Source organism: Doryrhamphus excisus, chromosome 5 (assembly GCF_030265055.1).
Source record: "Doryrhamphus excisus isolate RoL2022-K1 chromosome 5, RoL_Dexc_1.0, whole genome shotgun sequence".
Classification (NCBI taxonomy): Eukaryota; Metazoa; Chordata; class Actinopteri; order Syngnathiformes; family Syngnathidae; genus Doryrhamphus; species Doryrhamphus excisus.
The window spans coordinates 3792499-3806506 of record NC_080470.1 but is presented as its reverse complement, the minus strand read 5'-3'; the positions used below and the strand labels follow the sequence as shown (position 1 = coordinate 3806506).

The 14008-nt window shown below is 41.9% G+C and overlaps 1 protein-coding gene across 4 annotated transcripts in view; it reads right to left on the bottom strand.

Annotated features, from left to right (window-relative positions):
• Positions 1–14008, bottom strand: part of dennd1b (DENN/MADD domain containing 1B) — a 180408-nt gene extending 166400 nt beyond the window's left edge. For 2 of the 4 annotated variants that reach the window (XM_058072328.1, XM_058072329.1), the window contains exons 1-2: positions 13677–14007; positions 13217–13281 (exon numbers count right to left, since the gene is read on the bottom strand). In XM_058072328.1, the coding sequence (XP_057928311.1) occupies positions 13217–13281; positions 13677–13693 (82 nt within the window). In that variant the 5' untranslated portion in view covers positions 13694–14007. Of the gene's footprint in view, positions 1–13216; positions 13282–13676 lie in introns of all 4 variants that reach the window. The other 2 variants (XM_058072331.1, XM_058072330.1) reach the window with 2 other exon arrangements.

The following is a 14008-nucleotide window of genomic DNA, read 5'->3' as shown; positions in this document are numbered from 1 at the left end:
CCGCTCAAACGGAAAGTTGTCAGGGTGCGTTCTTCTTCGTGGTGTTTTTCTTCTTCTGTTGTTTATTGCCGGTTGGCAAGCAGCTTTCGCGTGCATTAGCGGCATCTGTGAAAAACAGAATCTAAACACTTCTATACTTCTATACTAAGTCCAGTTTTATTAAAAAAGAAAATATATATCTATATAAAACATGTCCTGAGTTTAATTATAAAATATTAGCAAGATTGAATTTGATCTTTTCCTGTTTAAATTTATCCCGGTTGCGCTTTCAGCGCATTGCTCAGATATGACGTAACACGCAGATCCAGACGTTCTTCACTTTTAAAAATGGAGGCCAGCAATCGGCATTGGACTGCTAAGCAAAGTTTGTTTTTGATTCAAACTAAATTTCAAGACTGGACAGACGAAAAACTGACAATACGGATTATTATTCCAACAAGTGAAAGAACAACTCAGGGAAGTCGGTATCACGTGATGTTGATGTTTACGTTTTACCGCACATGACCCATTGACTATTCTGGTTGATTTTCACGGCGCATGTAGACAAGAGATTGGAATATTCCTTTCCATGGATACCATTGTTTCCCGAAAGGTCATTCGGAAAGAGAAAAACCCGTCATGTAAAAACGTGGCTACTGTGGAGTGTCTGTGGTGTAAAGACTAGCATAGCAATGTAATATTGGTCCGTGTGGCAACACCTACCTTGTTCCTCCGGTAGACATTTTGATGACATTGATGACATTTTGTAACATTTTTGGTTAGTGGTGTGCCACAAGATTTTTCCAATGTAAAAACCATGCCGTGGCTCAAAAAAGGTTGAAAAACACTGATCCAACCGACAGGTTCCTTTGGGGACAGGTTAGGAGATGTACTCAAAAAAATGTACTCGCAATATTTTTGCAATATATCTAATATTTTCGTCGCAAAATGCAACCATTTTGTTGCGATGTGAAGCCTTGCAAAAGTAACTAAGTTGTGGAAACTACGTTGTGGTAGAAACAAAGACGCCTCTATAAATGAGCTAATTTAGTCAAGTCATCTGGATGAGTCAAACAGGAAAGGCATAAGGGTTGTTAGATAAACAACGTGTGAGACCCAGCGGTCTCTTCGAGAAAGCAAGCGAAGGAGTGTGGCCTCTCTAATGACCAATCAACACCCTCCTTGCTGCCACGGCATCTGTTAATACTGCAAGCGACCTCCTATCAGAGTGCGATCCCGCCTTTAACTCAGCAGGTCAACAAGATCCAATCAAACAACGGAACCAGCGAGCTTAGGGTCAGGGACCAATTCTGACATTTTGCAGAATGTCAGCGTTCAACCTTTTCTAAAAGTTCTACGACATAAGAGTTTTGCTCTATGAATAGGAAAGGTGAAAAAAGAAGAAGTGATAGGGGGTGGGAGGGAGGTGCAACATCACGTTGGTGCTGTCGGGTGCTACAACACGGAACGAAGCGGATAGATATCGAACAGTTTACACTCTGAGACCTCTTGGGATACAGAACAAAAGAACAGTTAATAAAAGGATGTTTCAATTCTACATTCATGTGATATGTATCTGAAAGACGACAGGCTAATTTAACTAGGAATGCACGACAGTATTGGTATTGGCTTGGAAAAAAAAAATGTCCTACTTCTCAAGAACAATAATGATTTGTCCTTATCAAACAAATATTCGGGCGTGAGGCGGAGTTCAGCGTAAACAAGCGAGGTGGCTAGCGAAACCAGTATGGCAGAGGGTGATAAAGAAAAATAATAGAAAATAGGCATCTGCCTGTGAAATTCATACACATAAGTCTGCGTCATGTACGGTGTGTTCAAGGACGGCCAAACAAAGTGGCACATTATTTATGAAACCATAAATTGACTTACACGGGCAGAATTGGGGGCTTTCAATCAGTCCTTGTATCCAGTCAACAAACACACTAATTAGTCTTAGCACCACCTAAGAAGACCTTATGCTCGTTTTTGGTGCTTTGTATTGAGCTGTGGACTCCTATAGAGCAGCTTTATACAATAACCTACACAGAAAGCTTTCTAGAGCTTCCAGATTCTGGAACCTCTTTCTGCATTGTTTCCATGGACTTCTTGGTTCCGACAAATAACGTAACTAAAATTTTTGAAATACAGGCGGCTCAAAAGCACAGGCCGTGGCTCCAAGGGGTTGACTGGCAAACTCATTTAAACTTTTCAAGCGCCGCGACAATAGCAATGCATGTTTTTGTCCCTCATTGAGGAATATTTGCACAGCATTTGGCAAAACAGCCTCTGAAAGAGTGACAGGTCCCACGCTGTTGACGCCGTTTTTGTTTACATGTTAGCTCACATCGGAAGTCACATCGGGACATTTGTACAAAGACACGGAAAAGAGGCGCTTGCTTGATTTGCTCACGCTAACCCATCTGTAGCATAGTACAGGTACAGTACATCTCACCACATTTAAGTTCTTGTTTTGTTTTTTCCCCCCAATCAGTTCAATTAGAATCAGTTATTTATCTGTATAATGTAATAATTACACAAATATGGTCAATAACCGCTTGAATTGTCAGTGTGTGAACGGTCTACATGTGTCTGTCTGGCGACCAGTCAAGTAGCCAATTTTTCATCAGCATAGTGGACAAATAGATAATAAGAATAAATAATATATACATGTATGTACTAACAGTCACGCATCACTACACTGAGGAAGGACAATGTGTTCTTGTTCTTATCAGTTCTCCTTTTCACTTTAACCTCCATTATCGCTCACAAGTGTGAGACGGAGTGCCTCAAAGACAAAGAAAGTAAAAAGCAAAGTGGAATTTGACCAACAATGACTACATGCTTGGTTTAAGCTGCTTGACTGTGGCAGCCATCATCGAGGATGAAGATGGTATCATTAAACATATGAAAGGATCTCGTTTATTACGACGGTATCCTACATTGCAGGTCCTGGTCGGGTCTGGAACGACTGTACGCTACATACACATACAGTAAACCTCGGATATATCGGACTCGGATATATCGGAAATTCGCTCACAACGGACAGATAAAAAAGAAACGATTTTTCTGTAAAGCATTTCCAATAAAAATTCATTGCATATATCGGACTTTTTATAACGGATTTCGCCTATTTCGGACAAAATCTCCAGGCCCGTTCCAATGCATTTCCATTAAATTTCCCTCGCATATATCGGATGGCCGCATCGTGGCGCTCCGATTCGCCGAATCGTGACAGGCCGCTATACGACGTCATTTGCAGCGTTTGCAGCGTTGCCTGCGCGTCCAGGTACATTGGAAACATAGTCAAGGAAGTGCCTTTTTATAACGGATAAAATCCAATTTACGCATATACCGGATATAAATCCGATATATGCGTAAAACGGACATTTTCCGGTATACGCATATAACGGATTTCGCTTATATCGGACAAAACCAGTGGGAACAATTGAATCCGATATATCCGAGGTTTACTGTATATTGTGTGTGTACATTTCCAATGGATATGAAAAGTAACAGAAATTGATGAATGAGCAAACCACAACACAATGGGTAGTAACTTGCCATGTTAGGTGACGGTGCTCCCTGAACTGTCCTCTGTGAGTTTTTAGAAAGAATAAATTGTCTCCCTAATTGCAGCATGAATGTAGTTGTAAAACTGATATCCTGATCTCTTAAGTTTATTGCTTTGTTACTCAAAACAATCTGGCTCGAGGGAGTGGGCGAGGACAGGTAGCATCTGTCCCCACCTACTGCCTTGGCAGCTTTTGCATCATCTGCTAGCTTTGGCAGCATCTTGGAAGCACATCAATATGGCTTCATGTAGCCAGAACCGCTAGTAGCTAGCATGCCAGTCACGCTCTCAGGCAACGCTCGCACACAGCCTGAGCATGCACGGAGCACTGAGCCAAGAGAGCTAAGCACAACTGAGCTCGCCTTGAACAGGGAGGCCAAGTCTCGGTGGACCCGCATAGGGGGCGAAAGGGCTGGTGTCTTGTCATCTATTCACACATGCGTGGTTAGAAGTGCGGAGCAAAGTCCTCGCATGTACACCGCTGCCATTGCTTTGAGCTTTATTTTCATGTGTATCCCCCTAGAACCTCTTAAAGCTGACGGATACACAATATCCTAGCAAGACAATTGTTTAGTCTGGAGAATTCTTTTTTTTTTGATAAGTTCACCAGAAATCTATTGCAATTTGTATTGCCGCAAAGACAACAAAAAACTGCACTGCTGGGACAGATGGGGGAAAGGATCAAAACGCACCCATAGGAGTTACCAGGAACAAAATATCCTAAATGGCACACATAAAGCCCCCCCCCTCCCGTATGAACAAATGAATTGCTATTTCCACAGTAAAAATGAAAATAGGTTGCGTTGTAAAGGTTATGCATCATTAGATACAAAGCCTATAGCATTCAGGGTGGTTCAATAGCCTTGTTGGCATAACATCACAGACCCTCGCGAGTCTCATGAGACCCTCCTACACAGTCGGTCTGTCCAATGTAAACATCACACAACGCATCATTTCACTTTAGGCGGCCATTTACACGACGCAGTTTCATGTGAAAGGAATTTTTTGTAAACATTTTAGGCCATGAAGCCTGAAAATAGATTTACATACAGTATGGTCATTTTTAGGAAATATTAATTGCACAATGAATTCATGACCATAACAGCACAGTTGTCACATATGTGCTTATCAAATGCTTCTCCAGCAAAGTCTAGATTAATTAACTGTAATTAACCTTTACTATGGTGCATCGTTTATTATTGTTGCTGCCACGTTCGTGCAGTTTATCTATTTAAAAGGCGTATGTGCCCGGTTAATAAATGGATATGTCTTGTTAGAATACAGTATATGTACAGTAAATAAACACTTTTTCCCCATATTTGCTTTTTTTTAGTTTAATTTTATTTCCACAAATGTGCCACAGGCCAATAAAATACAAGCTATGGACCCCATTGGACACTGCTGCTTTTCTAGCTGCTTGTTAGCTTCCTTCATATGCTACATAAGTTATTTTTATTGCACATGTTGATCAGAAATCGGAGGAGAAGGAATTTGAATTTGAAGTACGCCATCTGAATGACTGAAGGGTTAAAATACATGCACAGTACAATAAATGTGTACATGTTGGCAGGTCTGCACTTAGCCCTGAAGAGTGAGTACAGCCTATAAATCTACAACCAGATTTTGTAGATGAAAACATGCATCAAATGGAAAAATATTACCTCTAGGGTACTTTACATTTCCTGGAAGACTAGGGATCAAAATTCACTTCTTGAATCATTCCGCAAATCATTTTCCCACTGAAAAGAATCGTGCAGCACGACCTTGTTGTATTTCAACACTAATAATACCATTATTATTGGAAACACGGCTCACCTGTTGATACAAAATAAACAGATGGGTATGTAAAGTATATGCAGCCGTTGCGGGTTCGGTTATTGAGGAAGCAAGTTTGTTGACAAGCTGCAGCTTCCATGTTTTCACTTCAGCTTCACCGATTCTAAATGAGGAAAGGCACATTTTAACATTGTATGCATGTTATACTGCAACTATGGCTGCAACCTGCCTGTTATTTCAATTCTGCATATTTCTATTAGTCATGATTTTGACTGATTTGAAAGTGATACAGTATGCAGAATACAATTATACATCAGTACGCATGCCAGATTTGTTTGTGTTAACATTCTAATAATTGAGTAGGGGTGTCTCGCAAGATAAAAACGTGACAAGATTTCTTGTTTAAAAAAAAATTGCCATCTTTCACAGGAAGCACGGAATCCAATGAAATACTGCTGAATAGGTGCAGACTCTGGAAGAACTACAACACTTTCTGTGCTGGCTATTGTGTGCAGCCGCTCTATAGGAGTCCACAACTCAATACAAAGAGACAAAAATTTGTACAGATTTGTTTGTGTTAACATTCTAATAATTGAGTAGGGGTGTCTCGCAAGATAAAAACGTGACAAACGTGTTTTAAAAAACAAAAAGTCTTGCCATCTTTCATGGGAAGCACGGAATCCAATGAAATACAGCTGAATAGGTGCAGATTCTGGAAGAACTACAACGCTTTCTGTGCTCAATACAAAGGGCCAAAAAAAGAGTATAGATTTGTTTGTGTTAACATTCTAATAATTGAGTAGGGGTGTCTCGTAAGATAAAAACGTGACAAGATTTCTTGCTTTAAAAAAACTTGTTTTTAAAAAAAACAAAAAGTTTGCCATTTTCACGGGAAGCATGGAATCTAATGAAATACAGCTGAATAGGTGCAGATTCTGGAAGAACTACAACGCTTTCTGTGCTGGCTATTGTGTGCAGCCGCTCTACAGGAGTCCACAACTCAATACAGAGGGCCGAAAAATGAGTATAGATTTGTTTGTGTTAACATTCTAATACTTGCCATCTTTGATGGGAAGCACGGAATCCAATGAAATACAGCTGAATAGGTGCAGATTCTGGAAGAACTACAACGCTTTCTGTGCTGGCTATTGTGTGCAGCTGCTCTATAGGAGTCCACAACTTAATACAAAGGGCCGAAAAATGAGTATTTATAATAATAGCACAGGAAGGGTTACACTAGTGAGTGATAAGATTATACACTTTTATTGTCTTTCTGTTTATTTAGACCACACTTACAATCAGAATGATATTGAGAATACCCCTGAATGCACCTCATTGAGGAAGTGACGTTCCGAGGAGGACTAGAGATGTGTTTGTGAGTTGGAGATACATACATGGTGTTGGAATTTCACGGCTGTTGACGTGTTCAGATCAGAAGATCACAATTACAAACTTTGTGGGTACGCTATTGTGCCTTCGTCTGGCATCATAACAGAGGCGAATGCGTTAGTTACGCTAAAAGTTTTAACGTAATCAATTAAATCAACTACATACCGCCATTAACGGCGGTTGACAGCACTAATATTATCATAACAGCGGCTTATTTAAATTGAATAGTATTGTTTAGTGTCTATTTGTGGCACAGTAAACATCTGCATTGTTTCACACCAGTCATATTGTTTCATTGTACTTTTCCTAAAACTGTTAAAATCTGGTCTCAATCTCAAGCATCGTCTCCTGACACCTTTACGGGTGCGCAATCTATTCCAAGATCACCAGAGGCCAGCGAGAATCAACTTTGAAAAACAAAATAACAGTCTTGTATAAAATAACAGTCTTCTTCCAGAAGCGCCTGCACACATGCGAGTGTCACTGGCAAAGCGCAGTGCTGATTATACTAGAAGGTGTGAAAGCCAGTTAATACAGGAAGTTGAGGGACGAGCAAGCTGACCATCTGTAAAGATTGAGTTTCACTGGGCAACTTGTACAGCGGTTGTGTCGTTTGATGTTAACTTGTTCATCAGACCGTTATCGTATGATGGTGTCACACATGGATCTAGTTTCGGGGGAGGGGTGGGGGGAGTGCGGGACCAGGATGTGGTAAGAGTGGCAAAACAGTGTGTCAGCAAAAACCACGTAGGCGTTCCATTGACTAAGGCAAATACTCCTTCTTGGTCCCTTTTAAGTATGTTATCATAACGTGGACTTGTATCCCTGGGAAGGGTTACTGAAAAACTGAACTAGAGGCCAAACTAAAGTACAATTTTACTTCTCTTTCTATGAACTTGAGGAAGACATGAGAACTACAGACGTGCATCTCTCCCTGGTATCATGTTAAGTTGATTATAATGTACAATTGTTTATTATCAGGGCGGCATTACCCCACAAAATATATGTAATAAGAGTAAATAATCCATTTAAGACCTAAGTCTCACCTGTTAGCATTGGACAAGTTTTTTCTGAATAGCGTACCTCCTGCGGTGGTTATTGTCTTATCAATGTAACACCTAGCGACTAGTGTACATTACTACACATTAGGTCTTTAAATACATCTTTTCGTTCAATTAGACATTTTATGCTTGAAAATGCTTAATTTAGGCCAAGCATTTTGCTTAAATATGCATTTAATTAAATTTATTAATAATTTAGTTTGCGGCACGGCGGGCGAATGGTTAGCGCGCAGACCTCACAGGCTAGGAGACCAGGGTTGAATTCCACCCTCGGCCATCTCTGTGTGGAGTTTGCATGTTCTCCCCGTGCATGCGTGGGTTTTCATCGGGTACTCCGGTTTCCTCCCACATTCCAAAAACATGCTAGGTTAATTGGCGACTCCAAATTGTCCATAGGTATGAATGTGAGTGTGAATGGTTGTTTGTCTATATGTGCCCTGTGATTGGCTGGCCACCAGTCCAGGGTGTACCGAGCCTCTCGCCCGAAGACAGCTGGGATAGGCTCCAGCACCCCCCTTGTAAGGATAAGTGGTAGAAAATTGAGGAATGAATGAGTTCTCCTCCTATTTTGTGTGGAAGTGGTAACCTCCCACATTCCAAAAACATGCTAGGTTAATTGGCGACTAATAGGTATGAATGTGAGTGTGAATGGTTGTTTGTCTATATGTGCCCTATGATTGGCTGGCGACCAGTCCAGGGTGTACCCCGCCTCTCGCCCGAAGACAGCTGGGATAGGCTCCAGCACCCTTGCAACCCTTGTGAGGATAAGCTGTAGAAAATGGATGAATGAATGAGTTCTCCTCCTATTTTGTGTGGAAGTGGTAACCTCCCACATTCCAAAAACATGCTAGGTTAATTGGCGACTCATAGGTATGAATGTGAGTGTGAATGGTTGTTTGTCTATATGTGTCCTGTGATTGGCTGGCCACCAGGGTGTACCCCGCCTCTCGCCCAAAGGCAGCTGGGATAGGCTCCAGCACCCCCCGCGACCCTTGTGAGGATAAGCGTTAGAAAATGAATGAATAAATAAAGTCATGGGAAGACATTATACTACATGTAAAAACGAAGTGGTTCTTTTCGGCGAAAGAAGCTGTGAGAAGAAGTTTCACATCATGGCCAAAGCCTGTCTGGATATGACTCACCGATTTAACCCTTTGCGCTTATGACAAAAATGCATACTAAGAAAGATGACCTAGATAGTTATCAGAACTGATTTGGCCATCATGGAATTTTAAAACCACTCAATAAATGACATGGAGGTCATAAAAAACTGCAGGTACATTTTTATATGCAATCAGCTCAGCGCCTGTCAACGGTGGAATGAGTGAGCTGAATGCATATGTTTGGTCCGACCCTGCAGGGTGTGCAAACACTGCTGTGTAGCTGTTGCCCCAGGGAGCACGAGTCCGGATATGAGCCTGACCCTGAATCATACGTGGAGGAAGTTGGTTATTACAGCACAGGCTCATGGTTTATGAGTTTGCTTTAAAAATCCAATATGAGTACGACATCCAAGGACAACTTTCAGCCTGGTCTCAGCTTTTGCTAGGCAGCCGGACAACTGTCTAGATAACACCTCCTTAACGTCAAAACTAAGCACACAAAATAGGACAGCTGGTGTAATACGCAGTGAAAATGTTTGTGTATGATCTTTGACTTACGGGTGAAACGGGTACTTATTATAATAGTACTATGATGAAATATGAGTACTCTTATTTCCAATATTCAGAAACGCTTGGATATTATGTTGGCAGCGTTGGTTTTCCAGTCTCGCCTAACCACCTTTTGTCACGGCACATGACTGCTGGAATGTTTCACCACTGCAAAAAGCACAACAGTTAATACAACTTGCTGACCCAAGCGTGATCTTTCCAAAACAGTCTTTGGGGGGGTCAGGGTGCACCGAGAAAGGGCCCGGCTAGTTATCTTACAAGCAGACAGGGAAGACAGTCGCACACACACGGAGGATCCATAGCGCTGATATGTAACTCGGGCAATAAACATCTTTGTCGTTGCACAGTTTTTACAACTGACCTTCACTTGACCTCGCTTTCTCAACAAAGAAACCCAGGCAGCATGCAAATTGATTTTAGTTATGTTGTGTGGTTGCTTCGAATAAGTGCTAAGTCCTGGTAGTGCAAACGACTGCCAACTGCCAACATGACAACAACAACCTGGCTGCAATTCTACAATTACAGTCATTTGGACTTAAATACAGCCTACTTAATTGCTGAGTCAGTCATTCTTCCTATGGCTCCAAATCAGGGGTCTAAAACTCAATTTACCTAGGGGGGCCACTGGAGCTAGGGTCTGGGCAAGGCTGGGTCGCATCAGGCCCCCCCCCCCGCCCAAAAAAAACGCATTTATTAAAAAGAGAAAATATACAAACTTTTTCAGTGCTTTGGTTCCGATTTACTACAATAAAATCTCTGATAAAACATTCCACTGTTCTCAAATATCTTAATTTTTATTTTTCTGCACAAAATAAGTAAACAAATCAAGAATAAAGAAAATAAATCAATCAGTAGTAAATAAATATAATAATAATAATAAAACGGCAAATAATAAAAACTTAAGAAACCACATATAGTTGGTGGGTAGACAAATTATTTTTTCAGATTAAAATGAACAAAGCATTATTAGAGCCCTGTAGACATGACAAAACACGACTATAGCCACATTTATACTTTTTTTATTTAACATATTGCGCAACTGCAGGGTCTTGAGACACATGCTAACTCGCAAACTAGAGATCTAGCGACCTAAACGGTAGCCTTCAAGTTATTTCCTTTAAACTTAAATAGCCAAAAACTTACCACTTCCACACGAATAGGGAGGATAACTATTAACAGTTATTTAACCTTTAACATGAACATTAATCAAACGTAATAATTTTTTCTGGGTACATGATACCATACAGCATCCATATCAAACTTGCGCGGGCCGCACTAACATTAAACTTTCATATCAAGGCGGGGGCCTCAAACTAGTGTCCTGCGGGCCAAATGTGGCTCGCGAGCTGCGTGTTTGAGACCCCCGCTCCAAATGATTAGGTGAATCCGACTTGTCTCATAAGGCATACGTTTTTTTCTAGTATAATACGTAGTATAATACGTCTGATATGGGGGTTTTAGTTAGGGGTGTTAGTATCGGTATCAGGTTTCGATACCACCTGCGAAGAGTTCCGATTCTGTGAGCCACATCTGTGTTTTAATGATGTCAACACTGGCAGATGTATCTAAAAAGAGTATCAGTGACCGTAGCGGTCCCCACACATGCGGTACCGTCGTCCTGATCTCACACGTAGACTTTACTCACCACCGGCCAGTCATCTTTTCTCTAATAGCAAATGGCTTCTTGTCATCTTGTGAAAGTTTCCCAACAGCTGTTTCAAATGCACGATGGTTGATGGTTGCATTAAACTTCCCCGGTTCTGTGCCACCATAACAAACAAAAAATACACATGGCCGACAACACTCGTGCCTAAAGGGGAACTGCCCTTTTTTGGACATTTTGCCCATCATTTACAATCGTTATGTGAAACATGAACATATATTTATTTCCCTTTTCTGTACATTCTAGCGTGAGAAAAATAGTTAATATGAGTTAGCCAACAAGGGACGGCATTGGAAATAACTATTTTGACGCTAAAGCCCTCACAAAAAAAAACTAAAAGAAACACCAACAGTGTTTGTATTAATCAAGCTTCAGTAATATTGTTATCATGAAAAACTATTTGTATAAGGCAGACGAACACAACGCATCGCTAACCCTTAGTCTCAGCGTCATTCACAGACGGAAGAGTGGATACTTAGCTCTCAATTTCGCTACGAAGACTCAACAAGATGCTCGTTTGCCGTCAGCATTTTTTTACCTGAGGACTGGAGTACATGGCTTGTGCTGGAAGACACAGCCATGCCAATGAGAGCGGACGTCGTAAAGTCTTGTCACTGTATCCATGCTGCTGCTGTTGTTGTTGACATGCTAGCATAAGTATGTATATATCAATGTTTACCTTATCAAAAACTTACCACTTCCACACGGATAGGGAGGATAACTATTAACAGTTATTTAACCTTTAACATGAACATTAATCAAAGGTAATATTTTTTTCTGGGTACATGATACCATAGAGCATCCATATCAAACTTGCGTGGGCCGCACTAACATTAAACTTTCATATCAAGGCGGGGGCCTCAAACTAGTGTCCTGCGGGCCACATTTGCCGCGTGCTTGAGACCCCTGGTTTAGAGGGCTTCATAGTTGAAATAGGTGTGTCCCAATGACAAAATATGTGTTACATGAGCATTGTGAATGATGGACAAAATTCTCAAAAAAGTGCAGTTCCCCTTTAACACTTTAGTGCACTCTGTTGTTGTGACCATGTGGGTTCTATCCAGGTTTCTGGATTGCATCAAAAGTGTGGAAAACATGTGGATCAGTGCATATCCCCAGTTCTAGCACTCCAGTAGGTACTGTATGTATATACAGAGAGGGAAATAAGTATTTCATCCCCTGTTAACCCCTTACAAAAATATGATATGGTAGGTTTAGTTTAACAGAGAGGGCGGTACGGCGGGCGAGTGGTTAGCGCACAGACCTCACAGCTAGGAGACCAGAGTTCAATTCCACCCTCTGCCATCTCTGTGTGGAGTTTGCACGTTCTCCCCGTGCATGCGTGGGTTTTCTCCGGGTACTCCGGTTTCCTCCCACATTCCAAAAACATGCTAGGTTAATTGGCAACTCCAAATTGTCCATAGGTATGAATGTGAGTGTGAATGGTTGTTTGTCTATATGTGCCCCGTGATTGGCAGGCCACCAGTCCAGCGTGTACCCCGCCTCTCACAGGAAGACAGCTGGGATAGGCTCCAGCCCCCCCCCGCAACCCTCGTGAGGAAAAGCGGGAGAAAATGAATGAATGTTTGTTGACTAGGCTGCACGGCGGTCGAGTGGTTAGCGCATAGGCCCCACAGCTAGAAAAGCCGTGTTCAATTCCACCCTCAGCCATCTCTGTGTGGAGTTTGCATGTTCTCCCCGTGCATGCGTGGGTTTTCTCCGGGTACTCCGGTTTCCTCCCACATTCCAAAAACATGCTAGGTTGAATGTGAGTGTGAATGGTTGTTTGTCTATATGTGCCCTGTGATTGGCTGGCCACCAGTCCAGCGTGTACCCCGCCTCTCGCCCGAAGACAGCTGGGATAGGCTCCAGCACCCCCCGCGACCCTCGTGAGGAAAAGCATTAGAAAATGAATGAATGAGTTTAACAGAGAGCGACAGAAAAAAAACAATATTAAATGAAGTTCATAAATAAATTTGCTCTTGCAACTCCGAACACATCTTTACAATAATCCCAAAACGGCAGCAGTTTAAGTTAATAACACACAAAATCAGGTCAGAGACAACAAAAGAAGATTATCACTGACAACAATGACATCACTTACCCTCATTTTTAGATGCTGGAGATGTCACTTGCAAGACCAGATCAAAAGTTCTCTCTGGGTTGTCCCTAAAAAACAAAAATGGGGGTCTTGATTAATTCCAATCTTTATAATATATATCACAGTTGAGTGATTAATCGTGCCTTATAGGTTAACTTGTAGCTGCAAAGTGGAGCAGTTCACTTATCTTGGTAATAACGCAAGGCAATTCTGATATGATATTGCCACTATAAGTTATGTAAGACAACACAACTGAAAGGACATAGGGCACATGTTGTCATGTCTTATATAGTTTAGCAGAGCTGCTAACAAGCAGATAGAGCAGGCTGAATGACCCAAAAAGCTGTCGAGCCAGCTGGCCTGTGTCTTAAATCCACTACCGGGGATGGCTCACAAGACCACCGGCTTGTCTTCCTCTTGCATGTAAACGTTATCATACATTTGAACATTAAATATCGCTTACTTGATTCTGCTGTCCATGTTTTAGCTACCGCATCGCGACAGCTCCGTGCTGTCTGTCTGTCCGTCGACGGGGTTCTGCTACTCCGCTGTCCGACAATGTCCCCCCCACACTCCGCCTCCTCGTCGTGGTCCTGGTCCCTGGGCCCGGTTCCTCTGGATTATATGGCGCCGTCAAAAAGCCGCCACATGCTCCAGACGTAGAGCAACCGTTACTAGTCCGTTCTTGTTCCGTTAACGTGGGCCCAGTCTCAGGCGAGTAGCACGGTTGGTATTTCCCACAACAAACATCACTCCAGGAAGTGCTGTCAGACCATCAGTGACGTCATCACGCTA